At 45.6% G+C, this 22,154-nt stretch overlaps 1 protein-coding gene across 3 annotated transcripts in view; it reads right to left on the minus strand.

Annotated features, from left to right (window-relative positions):
* The window catches only part of DRC11 (dynein regulatory complex subunit 11), a 179,043-nt gene that overhangs the window by 113,660 nt on the left and 43,229 nt on the right, over nt 1-22,154 (minus strand). For all 3 annotated transcript variants that reach the window (XM_081491109.1, XM_081491108.1, XM_081491110.1), the window contains exon 6: nt 18,154-18,359. In XM_081491109.1, coding sequence (XP_081347235.1) covers nt 18,154-18,359 — 206 coding nt within the window. The remainder of the gene's footprint in view (nt 1-18,153; nt 18,360-22,154) is intronic.

The following is a 22,154-nucleotide window of genomic DNA, read 5'->3' on the forward strand; positions in this document are numbered from 1 at the left end:
CTCGCTTTTGTTTTAAAAAATACTTGCTGTTTCATTCATTCACGCACTCATTTAGAATTATGTGCCAGATACTGTTCTGGGCACAGGGAAAAGGCAGTAAACAAAAGATCGAACAAATCCTTGTTTTTTATCCAGCTTACATTTTTATTATGCTAAGAATTAACCCTTCTCTTTGTCTAAGAATTTTTAAAATAAGAAGTGGGCATTCCATCTCATCAAATAGTTTTTCTGCATGACCTGACATGATTATAGTGCTTTTCCTCACGTATATAATATCGCACGGATCTATTTATATTCCTGGGAATAAACACTCGTGTCTAATTTTGAACGACTTGGAAACCTACAAGTCCTCTGTGAAATAACCAGGGAGTCAGAGAGGAAAGTCAGAACACAAACAAGCTGGATATGAACCAAGAAAACAATCACAACATATACTTCTTTATCCTACAGCACAGGGAGTCAGTAACATGAGTGGACCGTCTAGTCTCCCTTCCTCCGGATCTCATGAGCGGAAACAGCAAAACCTGAGCCAAGGAGAGTCCTGGGAGCAGAAACCATAGAAGTGCATCTCCCAGGTGCTAGACTCCCTGTGGAGGAGGCCGCTGGGGCCGGGTCACGGCGATGCTCCGAGAAGGAGGTGTCCCCGGGCTGCCCTGAGAACAGCCAGGCCTTGGTCGGTGGCCACAGGACACTCGCCCTCCTGGAGAGGAAAACGAGCCACTTTACAAGGCAGGGTCATGACCTGCGTTAGGATTTTACAGGATGATTCCTGCTCTCTGTGTCCACGCCTTTGTGCACCTCCTTCCTCTTGAGTGGGGCTGGGACCCCAGACTGGCTTGGAGCCAATACCACACACAAGCGTGGCGACACCTCCAGCCCACGGCAAGGGCCTGAGGCCCGCAGTCCGGCAGCCCAGAGTCACCAAACGCTGCCCACGGCCCGGAGGGCGTGGGTGCAGATGAGACCCTGGCTGCAGCCTTGTGAGACCCTGAGCAGAGGACGCAGCTAAGCCCAGACTCCTACCCACAGAGACCATGGGAGCAGCAACAGGTGTGCTTTTAAGTCAGTAAGTAGGTTTGTAAGTCTGAGTGACACTGTTCTGGACTCAGCCATACGTCATGAATACGCGTCATCAACCTGAAAACAGACTTGGGGAGCCAGAGTAGCCGTGGGAGGAGGGTCCAGAGGCTACTGCCTCCAGGTGGGCGTGATGCCTCTCAGACCCCAGGCGGCAGCGAAGTCGGAGGCCTGGGAGTCAGTGTGATAGTAGAAGCAGTGTTAGTTGCTCAGTCGTGTCCAACTCTTTGTGACCTCATGGACTGGAGCCCCCCAGGTTCCTCTGTCCAAAGGATTCTCCAGGCAAGGATACTGGAGTGGGGTGCCGTTCCCTTCTCCAGGGGATCTTTCCAAACCAGGGATCGAACCCGAGTCTCCTACATTGCAGGCAAATGGTTTACTGTCTGAACCACCAGGGAAACCCTGGGAGGTCGGTGGGCTTGGGGCATATTTTGAGGGTAGAGCTAATGGGGTTTTCCAGCCGACTGTGTGCTGGGCTGAGAGAAGACGAGGAGTTGGGGTGATGCTCGGAGACTGGATGGGTGGGTTCTCATCTGCTGGGATGATGGGCTGTGGGGGGAAGGTCTGAGGGGATGAGGTGCCAGTTTACTTCTGGATGTGTGGAGCTTGAGATCCCCTCCCCCTGGTACCTCCGCCCCTACTCCAAGCATCAGTGGGGATACTGGGTGGCAGTCACATCTCCACAACCGGAGTTTTGGAGAGTGAGCGCCCTGGGTGGGGATTCACGTTTGGAGTAAACCAAACAAGAGATGGAATGGAACGCCGTGAGCTGGGATGAGGTTACCATGGATACCGAGAAGGGCAGGAAATGGAGGGAGGCGAGCGAGGAACCAGCGATGCCTTTGAGTAGCTCCTATCACATATTTTGTGTTGGACGATTTTTCTCCTCTCTTTTCAGACGACTACACTGCCATTTATGTCATGTAACCAATATCGGCCTCAAGACAGAGCTGTAACCAATATCAGCCTCAAGACAGGGCATTTGTTGGGCAAAGCTGATGATTTCAAGAGCAGCAGAGGCCACTTAAGGTCAGACGGCCTTTCCAGCTAGAAAGGGCGGGATCCTAGGCCCCCAGCAGGCGGATTCCATTCTCCATCAGCTGCTGGTTCTCTACAGTAAACTAAAGTGGTTAAATGTGACGACCTTGGATCTTGGTTTAAAAATGCAACGTTGGAGCTTCCCTGGTGGTCCAGTGGATGAGAATACGCCTGCCAGTGCAGGTAACACGGGTTTGAGCCCTGATCTGGGAGGATTCTGCATGCCCGTGTGCCACAGCGACTGAGCTCCATAGTCCGAGCTCTGGAACAAGAGAAGCCACAGCAATGAAAGGCTGAGCCCCACAACTAGAGAGTAGCCCCCACTCCCTGAAACCAGAGAAGGCCCACGCACAGCAGCAAAGACCCGGAGCAGCCAAGAACAATATATTAATTAATTAAAAAAAAGAAAATGCAAGGTTATTTCTGGATAACCTGATCCAGCGATCACGTTGAAATGATCTGCAAAGAATCTTCCACAGCAATATACTCATGTTTTAAGCACTGTGTGCTCAGAACTTGATATCATGGTCTCTTTGAATCCCCCCAACAGCCCTGAGAGGTGGCTTGCTGCTGTTAATATTTTTCAGATGAGAAAACTAAGGTTTGGCAACTTTCAGCGGCTGCCCCAGCAGGGCCAAGTGTGGAGCAACCAGAGGACCTGCCGGGTCGGCTGCCCAGAGGTACACTTTACCCGGACCACGGGCATAGCTGAGCTGATGGCCACAAAAAGCACACGGGTGGTTTAGGTTTCAGTAATCAAGCATTAAAATAAATCTGTAGACCCAATAAGGAAGCGTTTAGCGGGAGTTAAATGTATAATGAAAATGGTATTTAACTGGAAATGAAGAAACCAGGGCTGCAGTCACCAATTAGAGGTGTGATTTGAGCAAGTTGCTCCATGAGCTGGGGGAGCCTGGTGAGTTTCCTTGTGTCAAATGATGCTGTTGAACTAAATCCGCTCATTCATTGTTAAGAAGCAAGTATGTGCCTATCAGACAATTTCTAAAGTCCCTTTCAGCTCTAGAAACTATAATTTGCATGTGACAATGTTAATGGGGGAAGGGCAATGTTAATTTCTTACAGAATATTCAATGATTAATATTGCTTTCTTATAAAAATAACTTCGACAGAGCTACCTGCCTTTATATTCTTTTATTTACAGGAGCTTGAGGGAAAAACCCCCCACGCCTTCTATATTTCAGTTAGCAAACGTGAGGCTCCGAACATTTGGTAAAGTTCAGGCTGATTAGAAATTTATGCATATTGTCAAAAATTCTTGCACAAACGTGAAAAGGACCAGCTCTCGAGAGTCTGCAGTGATTTAGAAAGCAGAACTCCTAAAATGATATATCTCCCCCCTGAGCTCTGACACCGAGCTTCAGCGGTCCCACCGTTTCAGATGCCCAGGACAGAGATTTATCTGTGTTTCATCAAGTATGAAAAATATATGGATGGAGGGGTTTCCGGCCGGTCCCCCCCAAGTCTTCCAACCACCTCCATTAATGTCAGCAGGCTCATAAATTTCTCCTGCGTTCTAAAGAAAGCAGCTTGTGCCACCGCACAGAAGCCTCCGAAAGTTGTCACTTGCTGCCTATAAATTCACTTACACTCAATAAAGGCAATTGGCTACACATGGACTTAATTACTGTGGCCCTCGTCGGGAAACTGAGGGGTTCGCCATCTCTCAAAGGAGAGTAGGAGAGAGTAGTGTATAAATCGAGGTGATATCTCGGTTTCACTTTACAAAATCTGATTTATTCATTGATGTTTCTACTTTTTAGTGGGCTATTTATTAGCAGTTACCATTCCAGGAGGAAGCCTCCTTCTCGATCCCGAAGTATCACTGTCGCTCAGGCTCGACTGCTGCAGGAACCTCCCTGCCCTACCCTGCGCTCACATTTATTTTATTAAAAGGAACAATATGTTACCAACAACATAATCGACTATCTAGACTTTGATTACTCTTCTGTTGAGAAAATGATTAATGTGCTATATTTTCACCTTCTGTCTTAAATATTTATCTGTATAGAAAACTTAATATACAAGAACAGATCACTTCAGGAACTAATGCAGAGAATTTTCTGTTTAAATAGATGCCCTTAAACCCCAGACATCACTCATTCATCGACCATTCTTCAGTCAAAGGAGCCACTGCCCTTCTTAATTCAGGAGTCCAGAAAGCTTAGGAAGGCAGACACAAAGGGAAGGTAAGTTAGCATAATGTCCACGTTTACGTTCCAGACTTGGTTCCTATGCCCTACTTTCAAAAAGAATCATTTACAGACAGCAACAGAGTGGTTACAGAAAAGGGACACTTTAGAGTTCACGGTTAATTCTGAAGCTCCTCTGACCTCATTCTATCAAGTGACAAATACCTGTTTGTGAAATAAAGGCATGACAGTTCTTGTCTGGAGCAACACGTGTGTTGCTGTCTGTCACGTTGTGTCTGTCACCATATGACACAGAAGTGAAGAGTCTGCTGAATCAAACCCAAAGGCTTTATACCCAAAGGATAGCCTATCCAGCCTTGCAGGGTATAAAGTGCCTATAAAGGCGGTCACTCCCAAGCCATCCAACTTTCACAGTTAGAGTGGCTTCAGCAGAAAGCCAGTAGATTTGGGGGCTTTCATATCTCCAGGATAATACTGGCTTTAATTTTTTCAGTTATTCTTTGACATTCCTTAGGGGGATTACCTACACTTTCCCTCCCCCCTGAAAGGCATGCAGAGGCTGGCGGTACCTTTCACCCAAGGCCTTGCTAATTTGCTTCAGTTGTGTCCAACTCTTTGTGACCCTGTGGACTGTAGCCTGTCAGGTTCCTCAGTCCATGGAATCTTCACTCAAGAATACTGGAGTGGGTTGCCATGCCCTTTTCCAGTGGATCCTCTCAACCCAGGGATGGAACGCACATCTCCTGCATTGCAGGTGGATTCTTTTATCACAGAGTGACTGCGAAAGCCTAAGGCTACTCAAAGTATTATCCCAGCCCCAGGACTCAGCATCTCCCAGGAGTTTGCTAGAAATTCAAACTCAACACCAAAAACACAGGCAACAAAATTAAAAACAGACAAGTCGAATCACACAAAACTAAAAGCTTGTGTGCCACAGAGGAAACCATCCACAAAATGAAAAGGCAACATACAGAATGGGAGAAAGAATTTATAAACCATGTGTCTGAAAAGGGATCAATATTCAAAATATATAAAGAACTCCTACAACTCAACAGCAGAAGACTCCCAAATAACCTGATTTAAAAATGGGCAAAGAAAGTGAATAAACATTTCTCCAAGAAGACATACAGATGGCTAACAGGTACACAAAAAGATGCTCAACATCACGAATCATTAGGGAAATGTAAATCGAAGCCATAACGAAGTGTCGCCTCACACGTGTTCAGATGGCTGTTATCAGAAGAGGAAAGAAGTGCTGATGATGAGCATGTGGGGAAAAGGGAAACGTCCACTGTTGGTAGGAATGTAAATTGGTTTCGTCGTTATGGAAAAAAGTATGGAGGCTCCTTAAAAAAAATTAAACATAGGGTTACCATAGAATGCAGCAACCCCACTACTGGGTATACGAAAGTGAAAGTGAAAGTTGCTCAGTTGTGTCCGATGCTTTGTGACCCCATAGACTATACAGTCCACAGAATTCTCCAGGCCAGAATACTGGGGTGGGTAGCCTTTCCCTTCTCCAGGGGATCTTCCCAACCCAGGGATCGAACCCAGGTCTCTTGCATTGCAGGTGGATTCTTTACCAGCTGAGCCATAAGGGAAGCCCAAGAATACTGGAGTGGGTAGCCTAGTATATATATCCAGAGAAAATAAAATTGGGGCCTCAAACAGCTATATGTACACTGTGAAATAACAGAAAAAATGTACATTGATCTCTGCCTCCAGTTCCTGGCACAGGAACTAAATGCCTTGGACTTTCCTGGGCGACAGGAGAGTACTCTGTTCTAATGGGTGATGCTTGGTGGGCCCCCAGAAACACCAAACCACAATTAGAAGCTTGGAAATTTCAGCTCCATGCTCTATTGACTAGGAAGGAAGGAAGAATGAACACTGCCCATGTGAAGAAGCCTCCATACAATTTCCTGAAGTGGGGGGGTTTGGAGAGCTTCTGGAGCTGCAAGGCTGGGGTCTGGAGGGGGGCGTGGCAGCTGGTGCCCCTCCCCACACCTTGCCTGTGTATCCCCCTTCCATCTGGATGTCCACTTGTATCCTTTATCATTTCTTTTTATGACAAACAAGTCAGTGTGTTGCCCTGAGTTCTAGGAGCTATTGGAGCCAATTGTCAAACCCAAGGGAGGAGTCCTGGAAACCCTGATTTACAGCGGAATGGTCAGCAGCACGGGTGACAACCTGGGATTTGAAACTGACATCTGAAGCTGTTTTGCAGCTTCAGTTTCAGGATCAGTTTTGCAGGGCTGAGCCCTTAACATGGGGTGGGGGGGGTGGTCTAAGGCTCTCTCTTCTAGGAAGGTCAGAACTCCATGGAAATCACAGGACACCCCAGCTGGGGCTGCAGAGAACAGCTTAATGTGTGGACAACCCACACCCAAGGGGAGTCAAAAGGCGGCATGACCAAAGCGTGTGAGTCAAGGACACACACACAGGGGAAATGTTTTCCTCTTTTACACATCTGTGTTCAACGCAGACGGAAATTTGCAATTTGTAAGATGGTAACAACCTAATCTGTCTGTTGACGCATACATGGATAAGGAAAATGTGGTCCATACACGCGACTGAATATTATTTGGCTGTAAAAAGAAGGAAATCCTGCCATAGGCAGCAACATGCATGAACCGCAAGGGCACCGTGCTACGAGAAGCGAGTCAGGCGCAGAAGGAGAAATAACGCACGACGTGACTCACATGAGGAACCCAAAGGGGTCAGATTCACAGAAGCAGAGTAGAGGTGGCTGCCAGGGGCCGGGGGAAACAGGAAGGCATCAGTCAAACGGTACAACGCTTCTGTCAGCCAAGATGAGTAAGTTCTAGAGATCTACCACGTGGCACAGAGCTAGAGTTTACAATACTGCACACTTCATGTTTTTGCTAAGAGGGTGTAAATGATGTTACATGCTCTCATTGCACACGCAACAATAAATCAATAAAAGAATGGGAAGTAATTATAAAAAATTCAGGCTCTTCCCACTGAGGACCTACTGAATCAGAGCTTCGGGGGTAAGGAGGATCTGTTCTGACAAGCTTTTCAGCTGATTTGCTCTTTTCTGTTTTTCAGGCCATATCACGTGGCATGTGGGACCTTAGTTCCCCAACCAGGGTCTGCACCTCTGGCCCCTGCACTGGGAGTGCAGAGTCTTAACCACTGGACCACCAGGGAAGTTTGGTGAACTGCGGTGTGAGAGGCACTGCAGTCTGACCTGATGTTAATCACAGAATTTAGCTGGACCTTCCGCTCAGCTCCGCACATGTATTGCATCCGCTGAATCGCAGGCACTCTGCTGGGTTCAGTGAAAACCTGAGGAAGACACCACTGCCCTGTCCCTCCCCCCAAAAGCTTGCAATCCAGAGGGAAACACACAGGTTCGGTGGAGGGGACCTGGGGGAGAGGGGTGTAACCTGGAATAAACCTATGGACCTCAGAGAGACAGTCTGGCCACTGTGCTTGCAGAGGAGCCTCAGGGCCTGTCTTGCCACGGGGCTTGGTGCACGGATAAGCCTATAGCTGCTGGGTACCCTCCGTCTGATTTACTGTGACGACGGACAGCAAAGTATGCGATTTCATGCAGGTGTGCACCTGTCCCGAAGGCTTCTGTGAGTAATGCCTGAGACCTTGATTTCTCATCCACCTCTTCTTATGTCCCCCATTCAACCTAATATATTTGCCACCAAAGCCAACGGCAGAAAAAAAGTTCTTCTCCTTCTCAGAGGAGTCATCCACACATGTTCACATCTCTTCCACAGACCACAGCTGCTTTGGAGACTTTACTGAAACTATAATTACACAAGGAATTCGAAATGATGACCCGCAGTCACCTCCCCTGGCCATCCATTTCCCTCTATCCTCCTGAAATCCCTTTTTAATTTCTGAAAGGAACTCCCGCTCAGTGGAGAAAACCTGGAATATAAAGGCAAAGAATAGACAGAGCCGTGGTCCCATCCCCGGGAAGGTATCGATCATGAACATTCTAGTGGTGTCTTTTTGATGTCCTGCAAAGTCCTCTGAACAATTCTGAACCTTCCCCTGAGGGCCAATTGGGTTTGACACAATGATCAAGTTTCAGAAAGCCTCTGCTCACCCTAGCTTTAGTTCTGCCAGGAGCGACCCCAGTTTTTAGCCAAGCTACCTGACCGCTTTGAGTCCACTTTGTCACCTGCAAAATAATTGGAGTCAGCCAGCTTTCTCAAATCCCATGGTTCCTCTGTGGCTCTCTCCCACTTACTGACACAGACCATCACCACGCTCTGTGGAAAGAGGCTCAGAGGCTGGGGCAGAGGAGGAGTCGGGATCAAGGAAAGCTCCCGGCTTCCAGGTGGTACCCAATGAGCAACCCGGCCGTAGGCAACTGCCATCCTTTCCCACGAAACGACAGTGGAGTCCAAGACGCACAGGACAGGGTTTCTGCTGCTGGGATGGTCATAAGGAGGACATGAGCTCAGTGTCGTGGGAGCAGCAAGGCTTTTGGAACCAAGGGACCTGAGTATGAATGGCCTCTCGTGAGTCACGGACTCCAAGAAAGACACTCAACTGTTCCCAGCCCCGGGGTCCCAGAAGAGCATCCATGGGAAGTGCCTGGCGAGACTCTCCTGGAGGAGCAGTGGTCAGGGACACAGGTCCAAAGGAGGGCCCAGCTTCCTGAGGAGTGAACAGTGATGGAAGCTGGTGCAGACCCAGGGGCCTAGGAGATCCCGGCCAGGGACAGCACAGAGCTGGGTGGGAGAGATCCGAATGTCTTTTCTGAAAGAGACATTCACTTTTCCAGGCAGGTGGGAAACTCTGAGGTTCTGCCCTGCTTCAAACACCTTCCCAGCATGATTCTCAGCAGATTTCTGCTCGTGGCAGGGGAGGTCTACTGGGCAGTGAGAGAGGAGTCTATAGGTCTGTTTAGGTCCACATGCCTTAAAATCACAAAGCTTCACTTGCTGAATGGGACCCAAAAGGGCGAATTTTCCTGCATTTAAACTCTATCTTAATCTTCAAAATTAAAAAAAAAAATTAGCAAAGCATTCCAGGACCTCTTCAGGAAGAATGTATATTTCCTGGTGATCTGTAGACGTGTCGCTCCTGTAGACAAGTCACATCCCGGCTCCCCACCCTGGGGACTAGAAGCGCATTCCACCCTGTCTAATTTTTGTTTGCCTGCCCTGTCATTATCTCCTCAGCTTCATCCCCACCCCCAACCCTCGCAGCCCTTCCACCCCGCCTCCACCACCAGCCAGTCCCTCCTGCCACCAGGAATGCAGCATTTTGAAAAGATGCTTGCGGCTGTGAATATAAAGGCCCAGACCCAGGAACGAAAACACAGAGTGCTTTGACTGTGGCAACTATTCCACATTGCAAACGTGTAAGTCTGAGAATGTGCCGGCCTTCCAATAACAGCCTGTAAGTGTCAGATCTGGGATCTGAACCCAGGCAGCCTGGCTCTCAAGACCACCCCTGCTGCATGTGTGTGATCTGCGTGTACTTGTTTGTGATACAGAGCATGAGAGGTGCCCTCACTTCATTAGATTACATGGCAGAGGCATTTTATTTCCTGGCCAGGCTCACCCTGCTGAGGATGAAAATCATTTCAAGACCCCAGAGTCCTGCCTCTTTGCCATCACTTCCGATTGACCCCCAAAGGGCAAATTTTACTGCATTTAAAGTCTGTCTTAATCTTCAAAGCTATGACCAACCTAGACAGCATGTTAAAAAGCAGAGACATTACTTTGCCAACAAAGGCCTATCTAGTCAAAACTATGGTTTTTCCAGTAGTCATGTATGGATGTGAGAGTTGGACCATAAAGAAAGCTGAGTGCCAAAGAATTGATGCTTTTGAACTGTGGTGTTGAAGACTCCTGAGATTTCCTTGGACTGCAAGGAGATCCAACCAGTCCATCCTAAAGGAAATCAGTCCTGAATATTCATTGGAAGGACTGATGCTGAAGCTCCAATAGTTTGGCCACCTGATGTGAAGAACTGACTCATTGGAGAAGACCCTGATGCTGGCAAAGATTGAAGGCAGGAGGAGAAGGGGATGACAGAGGTTGAGATGGTTGGATGGCATCACCGACTGAATGGACATGAGTTTGAGTAGGCTCCGGGAGTTGGTGATGGACGGGAGGCCTGGCGTGCTGCAGTCCATGGGGTGACAAAGAGTTGGACACGACTGAGCAACTGAACTGAACTGAATCTTCAAAATTAAAAAAAAAAGATTAGCAAAGATTCCAGGACTTCTTCAGGAAGAATGTGTATTTCCTGGTGTGTTGGCTTAAAAAATGGAACAAGGCTATGTTGTTTACACCATTTCCAGATCCCTCAAGATTACACGGATTAAGAGGAGTCTGCTAAGAGCCCAGGAGAAATGCCACAGGGCCAGTCCTAGAGCTGTCACCCCGTCTGGGGGTCTTACTTCTCTCTAGATTGAAGGTAAGCTGGACGCCAGGCATAGTTTCAACAAATTAAGATGAAAAATGCAGGTGGGGAGAAATGGTCCACACAGGACCATTTGCAAAGAAACAAAGGCCTAGAATCAGAGCTGACAGCCACTCAGGTGGCTCTGATGCCCGTGTGGAGAAAGGGGGATGACTGTTGCATCTTCAGTGACAAGAGTCCACAGTTCCATGGACTTCAAGGTTCTCCATGAAGGGGTTGGATGAGGTCACCTCCAAGACTCCTTTATGATACTTCAAAATGGATGTCAGCCACAGATAGTGAAACTTAGATGACAGTTCAGGGAAAGTCCCAAGCCGAGAGAAATATCAGTTATAGCAAGAGATGATCTCAAAACAAGTATTCCTATGACTGTGTCATCTAACATAGTAGCCTCCAATGACATGGCAGGGCTTCTCTGGTGGCTCAGTGGTAGAGAATATGCCTGCCAATGCAGAAGACACAGGTTCGATCCCTGGGTCGGGAAGATCCCCTGGAGGAGGAAATGGCAAACCACTCTGGTATTCTTGCCTGGGAAATCCCATGGACAGAGGAGCCTGGTAGGCTACAGTCCATGGGGTAGCAAAAGAGTTGGACATGACTTAGCAACTAAACAATCACCACAAAAATGTATATAAATAACTATAGTTTAGAAATCATTTAATAAAAAAAGACATCACAAAGAAAAGCATATGAATGACTGGGCAGTTCACAGAAGAAATGCTACCAACAAAAAGACTGAAAGATTTTCGAACTCCTCCAAATCATAAAATAAATGCAAATTAAAAGATTACTGAGAAGTCACTGTTCTCGTATCAATTTAGCAAAATGTTAAAAAAATAAAAACTGATTCATTAGCCAATGAATCCATCCAACAGAATGTTAAACAATCACGAAAGACCTCTTTTGGAAAATATTTTAAGGACAAAAGGAAATCCAATGTTAAATTTTTAAAATTTAGAACAAGGATTCATAAAACTAATTAAAACATACATTATACATGAGAGAAAAAAACTGGAGAGCAATTTGCCAAAAATTTTTATAGTAGCTATCTCTGTATACTTAAATTGTAGATTTTCTTCTTAAATTCAATCTTGTAAGTTTTCTACAATGAGCATGTATTACTTTTAACACTGGAAAAAAAGACTTCTTCTAAAATAATTTAAAATTTGACTTGAGAAAGAAATCCTAGTTTTGGCAACTACAAGTATAGACTAAATTAGCTAAGAATAAGTATTCTAAATTATGGGAGTTTATATTAATTGTAACTTCTAGTCATTTTTTAGTTGTCACTATGTGCCCTGTTGGAATTTATCCTGAGGATTGATCAATGTTTCATGTTTCAAAAGACAATATTTGCTTTTTGTTTGTCTTTGATTTAAAAAAGCAAAGAAAAGGATTTTATCAAAGTCAATCAGATAAATGTAATCCGATTATGAAAATAAATCCACTCTTGATCTTGCATTACTTCAAAAGAATGGGTCTTTACGTCTGTGTGAATTATACACAGCACACCCATGGGACCTGCTCTAACTCGGCCTCCAAACTGTCTGGTCAGCAACACCAAGATGGAATGTTCTCAAGGGGACTGGCTGGGCTGGGAGCGCTGGGTCTTCAAAGGAAGCCCAGAGCCAGCGGGAAGGGTGGCTCCCAGAAGGCCACGGGGTCTCCCATGACCCTTTCAGCATCTCGGATGGGGGGACGACTCAAGCAGCCAGCCTCCAGGCACCCTATTCTCTCATCAAGAGAATCTCCAAGAGTGCTCTGCAGGTATTGTATTAATCTACCTTTTTTTTTTTTTTAAATAGGGTGTTTTAACATTTTAATGTTTATTTTGGATTATCCCAAACTAACTTCATGCCTTTCTTTACTTTCTAATATATTTTTAACTAGGCTTTTAATTACAAAAATAATACTCATAAAAAAAAGACTTCTAACCATACAGAAGAATATAAAATAAAAAGTAACATCACTACGTGAAGTAACATCACTTCAAGGCATGTAGATGGGGAAACAATGGAAGCAGTGAGAGATTTTATTTTCTTGGGCTCCTAAATCACTGCAGATGGTGACTGCAGCCATGAAATTACAAGACGCTTGCTCCTTGGAAGAAAAGCCATGACCAACCTAGACAGCATGTTAAAAAGCAGAGACACTACTTTGCCAACAAAGGTCCGTCTAGTCAAGGCTATGGTTTTTCCAGTGGTCATGTATGGATGTGAAAGTTGGACTGTAAAGAAAGCTGAGTGGCAAGGAATTGATGCTTTCAAACTGTGGTGTTGGAGAAGACTCTTGAGAGTCCCTTGGACTGCAAGGAGATCCAACCAGAGATGAATCCTAAAGGAAATCAGTCCTGAATATTCATTGGAAAGACTGATGCTGAAGCTGAAACTCCAATACTTTGGCCACCTGATGCAAAGAGCTGACTCATTGGAAAAGACCCTGATGCTGGGAAAGATTGAAGGCAGGAGGAGAAGGGGACGACAGAGGATGAGATGGTTGGATGGCATCACTGACTCAATGGACATGAGTTTGAGTAAGCCCCGGGAGATGGTGAAGGACAGGGAGGTCTGGCGTGCTGTGGTCCACGGGGTCGCAAAGAGTCGGACACGACTGAGCGACTGAATGACAGCAACAACATCACTATTTTTGTCCCCAGCGGCAGCCATGCTAACACAGTTTCTAGTGAATCCTTTCCAGAGTTTTCTATGCGCACACCAGCACATATTTCAAAAATTAAAATCCATGTGTGCATATATCTTTGTATATGTGGGGTATATGTTATATATGTTTTAGCTTATTTGGGGTTACAATTATACATAGTGCTTTCAATTTGGTTATGTCACCTTTTAAACTGGATTTTAAAAGTTTATATAAAAGTAAAGAAGGTTTCCCTGGTGGTTAAGAATGGTTAAGTGGTTTTTATATATTTTATATATATATTTATATATTTTAGCTTATTTGGAGTTATAACTGTACAAAGTGCTTTAAATTTTCTTATATTACCTTTTAAACTGGATTTTAAAAGTTTATATAAAAGTAAAGAGGGCATCTCTGGTGGTTAAGAATGGTTTTGTGGTTAAGACTCTCCCTGCCAATGCGGGGGACACTGGTTCAATCCCTGGTCCAGGAATCAAAAACAAAAATGAACAAATAAAAATATTTTTTTTAAAAAGTAAAGAATTATTTCATCTGTAGGAAATGTATCTGCGTGCATCTGTTCTCTGAAGTCCTCAGAAAAGAGAAGAAAGTTGCTAATAAGGAAAGTTCATGAACACAGGGCAGATCATCTTCATTAACTATGAAAAGGAAGGTTTCAATTATAAACCAAGATGATTTAATCAGAAGGCAATTCTTTTGAAAGAACTGCCTTTCTACCTAAATTTCCATGATTGCAGAAAATCATCCTGAGTGCATTTCCTCCAGACAGAATTATGTAATCAGATAAGAACGGAAAACCTTGGCACTGCTGGTCTGCACAGGCCACTGCTTGGATGGGAAGTGTGATCACCACTGTCCCTTCTCTGCAGTGGGCACTGTCCTCATGGGGTGGGCCACTGCTTCAGGGGAGGGGCCCAGGAGTGAGCAGATGGCTACAACACAACGGGAATAATTACGGTCAGCCTCTGGGGGCTAAGTCTGTCATCTCTCAACAATCCCACAAAACGGGTCGGAGTCTTGTCCACGTATCACAGATGTGGAGACGGGCAGCACAGAGAGGTTAAGCCACTTTCCAAGGTTGTGCAGCTATTTTCAGGCCCTGGTTTGTGTGGCCATGCAGAACGCCTGGAGGAGGAACGGGGAGGAGGCCAGTGGAGCTCCAGGAGGAGACAGAAAGGAATTGCAGGGAGGCCCTGAGCGAGGGTGTCATAAAGAGGCTGAAGTTGAACAATAAGCTGGTGATCCAGGCCAAAGGGGAAGAGAAGAGAAGGCAGAGGAGTGAGGACACCACCTGGACCTTGGGTCCCACCCTCCAAAGGTCTCAGACCAGGAGGGGATGAGCACTGAGACCCAGGCAGAGACCCCGAAGTGCCAGAGAGCATCAACCACCTGGGCGATGCGAGTTGTCTTCCTGTGCGTGTGGCATGCGAGGGGGTTGGATGGAGCCGGGAACAGGGGACCTGCCAGTGAGACAGCCAACTGGTCCCCGGAGGCCTGAGCATGGCACCCCGGGTGCTCCTGGGGCACATGGGGCTTGGGAAGCACTCGGCATCCCAGCGGCATGAGGCCTGTTCAGGAGACGTGAGGCCGGACCTGCAGCTGCCCAGGGACTCGTCCTGGCTCCCAGCTGGTGCTACGAGGATTGGTGACTTCGCTCTGCAGTCAGATGCCACGAGGGGAAGAAAAGTGGGACATTCGTGATGGGGAGGCATCTGAAGTGACTGCAGATATACTCAAAGTATACAGTTAACCTTAAAGAGACTATTTTAAACCAGAAGAGATTGTGACCTGTTAAGCGTTTCCTATACTGTGAGCGGGGGTTTAGTAGGGGGTAGTGGTGGGGCAATCTGAGAACAAGTGATTGGAATACTTGGTTTTGGTATTTGAGTAACAGAAAAACATGCTATTTTTAAAAACGAAACGCTAACATCTTTGCTGGTAACTATATCTTTTCTTTGATATATTTTCTAACAGCTTTATGGATGTATAATTAACATATAATAAACTGTTCATGTTCATGGGGTTCTAGCAGTAAGAATCCCGGAGTGGTTTGCCATTCCCTTCTCCAGCAGACCACATTTTGTCAGAACTCTCCACCATGACCCGTTCGTCTTGGGTGGCCCTGAATGGCACGGCTCACAGCTTTACTAAGTTACACAAGCCCCTTTGCCATGAGAAAGGAGAAGGGGGTGGCAGAGGATGAGATGGTTAGATACCATTACCGACTCAATGGACATGAATTTGAGCAAACTCCAGGAGACAGTGAAGGACAGAGCAGCCTGGTGTGCTGCCGTCCATGGGGTCACAGTGAGTTGCACATGGCTGAGCACACACAAACTGTTCATATTTAAGTGTAAAATTTGATAAGCTTGAGATACCTATCTACCTACCTATCTATGCATATTTTATGTCGCCACAAAACCATCACCACAATGAAAAGTGAGGAGGAAGCTGATAAAAGAGAACCCGTTTTGCTATAAAATATCCCTGAAAACACACATAAAGAGAAAAACTCACAAAAGTAATCAATTTTGAATTTTAAGAAATCATAAATATTTAAAAGCTCTATCTATATAATAAAGGACTGAACTCCCCAATCCAAACCATGTAACTCATATCGAACATTCCGAAAGAATCTTTGTTATAAAATTTAAGGATTATTGAGGAGATACTGTGTTAAGATCCCATACAGAGTTAACGCAAGGGAAGCTTACCGACTGTCTAGGTTTTTCTGAATCACTGTAAAGTAACTGATGTATGTCAGACACCTGTTGCTGCATGGTAAGTCACCCCAACAGTCAGTGATTGAAACAACACACGTTACTGTGGGTGGGGAACCAGGTGCGGCTTAGCACAATGCCCGTGTCTCAGGGTCCCTGCCCCCTCGAGGCTGCAGTCAGTGCTGGCTGGGGCCGCAGCCTCACTCGAAGGCTCGCCTGGGGGAGAACGCCCTCCGAGTTAACATGTGATTGTGGACAGGACTCTGTTCTTCTCAGGCTGGAAGGAGGCCCTGGGCTCCTTGCTGGCTGTTGACAGGAACCTCTCTGTCAGTTCCTTCCAAGTGGGCCCCTCTGCTGGGCAGCACCTGACTGCTCTCAGAGTCAGAGGGAGAAAGCAAGTGAGGGACCGAGAGGCAAGCAAGACGGCAGGGTAGCCCCATCGCTTTTGCTGCATTCTGTTCTTTAGAACTGAAGCTCTGGGTCTACTGCACACTCAAGGAGGGGAGGGGATCAGCAGGGGAAGAGGCGGGGTCCGCAGAGGCCACCCGCCTGCCACAGATATTTGTCGTTTGTTCAGTCGCTCAGTCATGTCCAACTCTACAACCCCATGGACTGTGGCACGCCAGACTTTTCTGTCCTTCACTACCTCCCGGAGTTTGTTCAAACTCATGTCCATTGAGTCAGTGATGCCATCCAGCCATCTCATCCTCTGTCGCCCCCTCCTTCTCCCGCCTTCAATCTTTCCCATCATCAATGTCTTTCCCAATGAGTCAGCTCTTCTCATCAGGTAGCCGAAGTATTGGAGCTTCAGCTTCAGCATCAGTCCTTCCAATGAATATTCAGGGTTGATTTCCTTTAGGATGGACTGGTTTGATCTCCTTGCAGTCCAAGGGTCTCTCAAGAGTCTTTTCCAGCATCACAGTTTGAAAGCATCAATTTTTTGGCACTCATCTTTCTTTATGGTCCAACTCTCATATCTGTACATGACCGCTGGAAAAACCATAGCTTCGACTAGATGGACCTTTGTTGGCAAAGTTATGTCTCTGCTTTTTAATATACTGTCTAGGTTTGTCATAGCTTTTCTTCCAAGGATCAAGTGTCTCTTAATTTCACGGCTGCAGTCACAATCCACAGAGATTTTGGAGCCACAGATATAAACATCTTATAATGTAATGCTTTGCAAGGAAAGTTTGGTTTTCTGTTGCCAACAAATTAAATTCCCTGGTCCTGACGAGCTCACCAAAGTCGGTGTCTGAGCATCTCTGAATCTGATGTGGTCCAGCAAGATGCCCAACAGTGAAAACAAGGGGCGTGTCTGCCTCCACAGCTCTGGGACTCATCACAACCCTCTGCTCTCTTTCCTTCCCCTTTGAAATAGATTTTAAAGCTGCTCCAACTGGGTTGCTTGCAGAGTGTCTGCTCTAATGGGTGGAAATTTGCACTGTGTTGTACAAGTGTTGGTTCTACTGTACTTCTCTAACAAAGGAGCACATTCTTTGTAAACAAAAGGCATCTTTTGCAAACAGGTTTTAAACTGCTAAACATTTTAATTAAGACCCCTAGTAGGGGCAGACCCTTAGTACAGAAAGGCCTTAATGTACACGATGCCTTGTCGCCAGGACTGCTCCCCTCCCAACATTTCAGGGAGGCCTGGGGACCAGATTCAGCAGCTGCCTCGAGGGATTATTACGTAAAAGGATCATGATTGAGACTCTAGAGCTTCGTTCAATTAGGGCCAGACCCCAGAAGCATGACCTGCATGCGGCTGGATCCGAGACAAGACCTGGACTGTGAGCTCCTGCCATCCTGGGGCTGTGTCAGCCACTCATGATGTTCAACTTCTTGTGGTTACAAAAGTATTATATGGACTACAGTTAATAAAACAGGGGAAAAAGCAATTTAATTAAAAAAATGATTTCCTGAATTCTTAGCCTTTTTACTTTTCTGAAATGAAGCCAGAAAAGCACATGAATCTATATCAACATATTTCCATGCTTAAAAATATCCCAGGACATCACCCACCACAGAAGAGACTGTCAGGACAGATTCCCTACACTCGCCTGCATTCGATGAACCAGTGACGGATCTGATCCTGAAGGTTCTCCTTGATGTCGGGACCTTCTGTGAGTCTCAGGTCATCCTTGATTGTGACTAAGGCGTCTCTGTATTCCTCTTCATGCTTTATCTGCACCTCATTCCTCAGGTGGGACAGCCTGTCAGCCTGGATTATTGCAGCACTGACTTCATTAAACAAAGGAGGTGGATTCTGAAAATATAGGCGAAAAGGTTTGAGATCATGAAGGTTACAGTGCTGGTGAAAAATATTACAGACTAATGAAACATGTCAATATCTTCAATAGTGTCTTACCCAAGGCCCTTAAGAAGCAAACAGAATGAAAGAATCAGATCTTGTAGGAGAACTTGAAGGAGTGATTTGTCACCATGGGGAAGAAGGATGAGATCACTCCGAACATTTTCAAGAAACTGGCTGGGGGTGGGAGTAGTTAGCTTAAAAAACGCATACTTGGTAAATCATTCAAAAATCATTCAAGTTACAGAAAGTAAAGCTTTTTCTAAATCTTCTTGGTTAGGGGGAGAGAAAAGAATATAGAGTAAGAAAGCAAGAACTGGTGAAAAGAGTTTGGGTGTTTTGATTTCAAGAAAAAACGATACCAGGACTTCCCTGGTGGTCCAGTCGATAAGAATCTGCCTGCCGCTGCAAGGGACATGGGTTCAATCCCTGGTCCGGGAAGATTCCACATGCTGCAGAATGTCTAAGCTCGAGTACCACAACTACTGAAGCCCTCACACCCCAGAGTCTGTGCCCCACACAACAGAAGCCACCACACTGAGAAGCGTGTGCACCACAAGTAGAAAGTGGCCCCTGCTCGCTACAACTAGACAAAAGCAACAAAGACCCACAGCACAGCCAGAAGTAAATACATAGGATTATAAAAAGAATAAATTATGTTAACAACACAAGCTACCAATACTAAAAACGCACTGATTCATAATTATTTTGTGCTGGATTTTATTTTCTTCTCTGCCCTTGATGCTATTAGATCTGTCTTGTCTGTATGATGAAATACTGTATAATGCTGTACTTCTGTGCATATCTTCCTATGTTCATTCAGGTTATTAGCAGCTTGAAGTCGGCTATGGGAATACTTACACCATAGAAATGAGCACATGTGACAGATGAAGGCTTGATTTACTACTTAGATTTGACTGTGCAGACTTACGAAAGTGGTAGAGAAAATAAAAGTGCAGATAAACATAAAAGTGTGTCATGTCTGTGTCACACTGTGAATAGCACAAAAAATAGGAAATATTCTTCCAGCATTCAAAAACTATCATCTGATTCAGCAAAGGAGTCCCTGACTTAAAAAAAAAAAAGTTGAATGAGTGATGTCCTGGCATAGATTTTGCTGTTTCACTTTCATCTCCCTCATTAACACAAAGAAAAATATCAGTCAACATTCATACTGTAACGACACTCATTTGTCAACTGCAACCACAGGCTGACAACAGATACACGGGTTTAGTAAAAATCAAGGAAGGTGCTCTGAGAGAATCCACAGCTACACTGAATATACAAGGAAGAGAAGTGCATATTTCACTATTATTTGTAAACTGCATATGCTAAGTGCTAGTGCTAAGTCGCTTCAGTCGTGTCCGACTCTGTGCGACCCCATAGACGGCAGCCCACCAGGCTCCGCCGTCCCTGGGATTCTCCAGGCAAGAATACTGGAGTGGGTTGCCATTTCCTTCTCCAGTGCATGAAAGGGAAAAGTGAAAGTGAAGTCGCTCAGTCATGTCCAACTCCTAGCGACCCCATGGGTCTGCAGCCTACCAGGCTCCTCCACCCATGGGATTTTCCAGGCAAGAGTACTGGAGTGGGGTGCCATTGCCTTCTCCAAACTGCATGTACATATCTTATATCAATGACATGGAAATAAACATAGGTCTGAATACATATGCATGTGTTTGTTTCCAGACAGCCACGGTTAAACATTATGCAGGAGATGTGGGTTCGATCCCTGGGTCGGGAAGATCCCCTGGAGGAGGAAATGCAACCCACTCCAGTATTCTTTCCTGGAAAATTCCATGGACAGAGGAGCCTGGCGGACTGCAGTCTATGGGGTCGCAAAGTTGGACACGACTGATCACAAAAAGCTCAGAGCCTGGGCCTGGGTACATCCAAGATCAGAACTCAGCTGTCTGTGACTCCTTGGTCCTCTGCATACCCCTGCACTGCCCACCTTCTGTGGGCCTCCTTCCCAAAGAGGCTATTTGGGATGGGATAGTTAAAGAGCCCTCGGAATCTAGGCCAAAGCTTCTTGTTGTCGTTTAGTTGCTAAGTCCTGTCCTGCTCTATTGTGACCCCATGGACTGCAGCCTGCCCGGCTCCTCTGTCCATGGGATTATCCTGGCCAGAATACTGGAGTGGGTTGCCATTTCCTTCTCCAAAGGCTGAGCTAACTAACCTCAAAAGATTTTTTGTCAAATCAGAAGCATAAACAAATCTTCCTCTTCCTGGAAAAGTGAACAAGATAAGCCACGGGTCTGAAGTGGAAAGAGAATGTGGACTGTGGGTAGAGTGAGGAGATGGGGTGGATACGGGGAGAAAGAACTAGCACATATGATAATGTTCCACACAGACCAGTGGTTGTCAACCTGGTCTGTGCCTCAGATACCTTTGTCAGTCTGGGGAAGCCCACGCATTTCCTCTCAAAACAACGTTTTCAAATGCAGGCTTCCCTGGTGGCTCGGTTGGTAAACAATCTGCCTGCAGTAGACCTAGGTTCGACCTCTGAATGGGGAAGATCCCTTAGAGAAGGAAACGGCAACCCGCTCCAGTATTCCTGCCTGGGAAATCCCATGGGCAGACGAGCCTGGCGGGCTACAGCCCATGGGGTCACAAAGAGTCGGACACGACTCAGCAGCTAAACCATCACCAAAGATAAAATACACAGATTTACATGGGAAACCAATCACATTGACACATAGCTCTACCTGGTAACGATTAGGCTGGGATTATGGGTGATTGAGAGAAACGCCACAGAGATAAAGTGCCATTTTCATCACGTATCAAGGGCACACACTATTAACAAGACTGAAGGCTGACAATGCTTCCCTGGGTCACCTGACTTTGGTTTCACACTGCCCTCTGGCAGAAAGTCATCAGGTGCACCCCCAGTGAAGGAGTGGAACGTTAAGTTCCTCCCCTGAGGATATAGCTTCTAAAATTATTTGGGATCACGTGGCATAGATGATTTGTCTCTTCTCTCACATTTGTTAATTTATTTGATCTTGTATTTATATCTATATGGCCTCATGGATATTCATCTTACACTTTGGGTTATAATCCAGTGCTGCTTTATTATTTTCTTTTCAAATTGTCCCAGTTTTGACCATCAGGAGCTCTTTCAGTCGGCTCCTGAGTCACTTTGAAAAACTTCCACCATTATATGCATGTGTTTGTGTGGTTTTTAAAAACATGTTCATTTTACATATACCTAATCTTAAAACTTCAGGAATTGTCTCCCCAAGTGTATCATACCCCTAAATCCAAAACAATAGGGAAAGGTTGTTCCTATTTATTGCTTCAATAAATGGTGCTGGGAAACAGGATATATACATGAAGGAGAATGAACCTGAGCCCTGATCTCACGCGATATACAAACATCAACTCAAAATGGATTAAAGACTTAAACATAAAACATGAAGCCAGAACACAGCTCAAGAATAGAGAAAAGCCTTCTTGACAGTTGTCCTAGCAACAATTGTTTGGATATGACATCAAAAGCATGGACAACAAAAGCAAAACTAGGTAAGTCGAACTATACCAAATTAAAAAGTTTCTGCACAGCAAGGAAACAAGAAACAAAATAAAAATGCAACCTACAGAAAGGGAGCAAGTATTTACAAACCACATGTCTGATAAGGAGTGTGGAAAAAATATAAGGGACATGTACAACTTAAAAATAGCCTAAACAGGCAAAGGAACTAATAGACAATTTTTGCCAAACTAGACACGCAAATGGCCAACAGGTATATG

Source organism: Giraffa tippelskirchi, chromosome 5 (genome assembly GCF_054371585.1).
Source record: "Giraffa tippelskirchi isolate mGirTip1 chromosome 5, T2T-mGirTip1v1.2.pri, whole genome shotgun sequence".
Classification (NCBI taxonomy): Eukaryota; Metazoa; Chordata; class Mammalia; order Artiodactyla; family Giraffidae; genus Giraffa; species Giraffa tippelskirchi.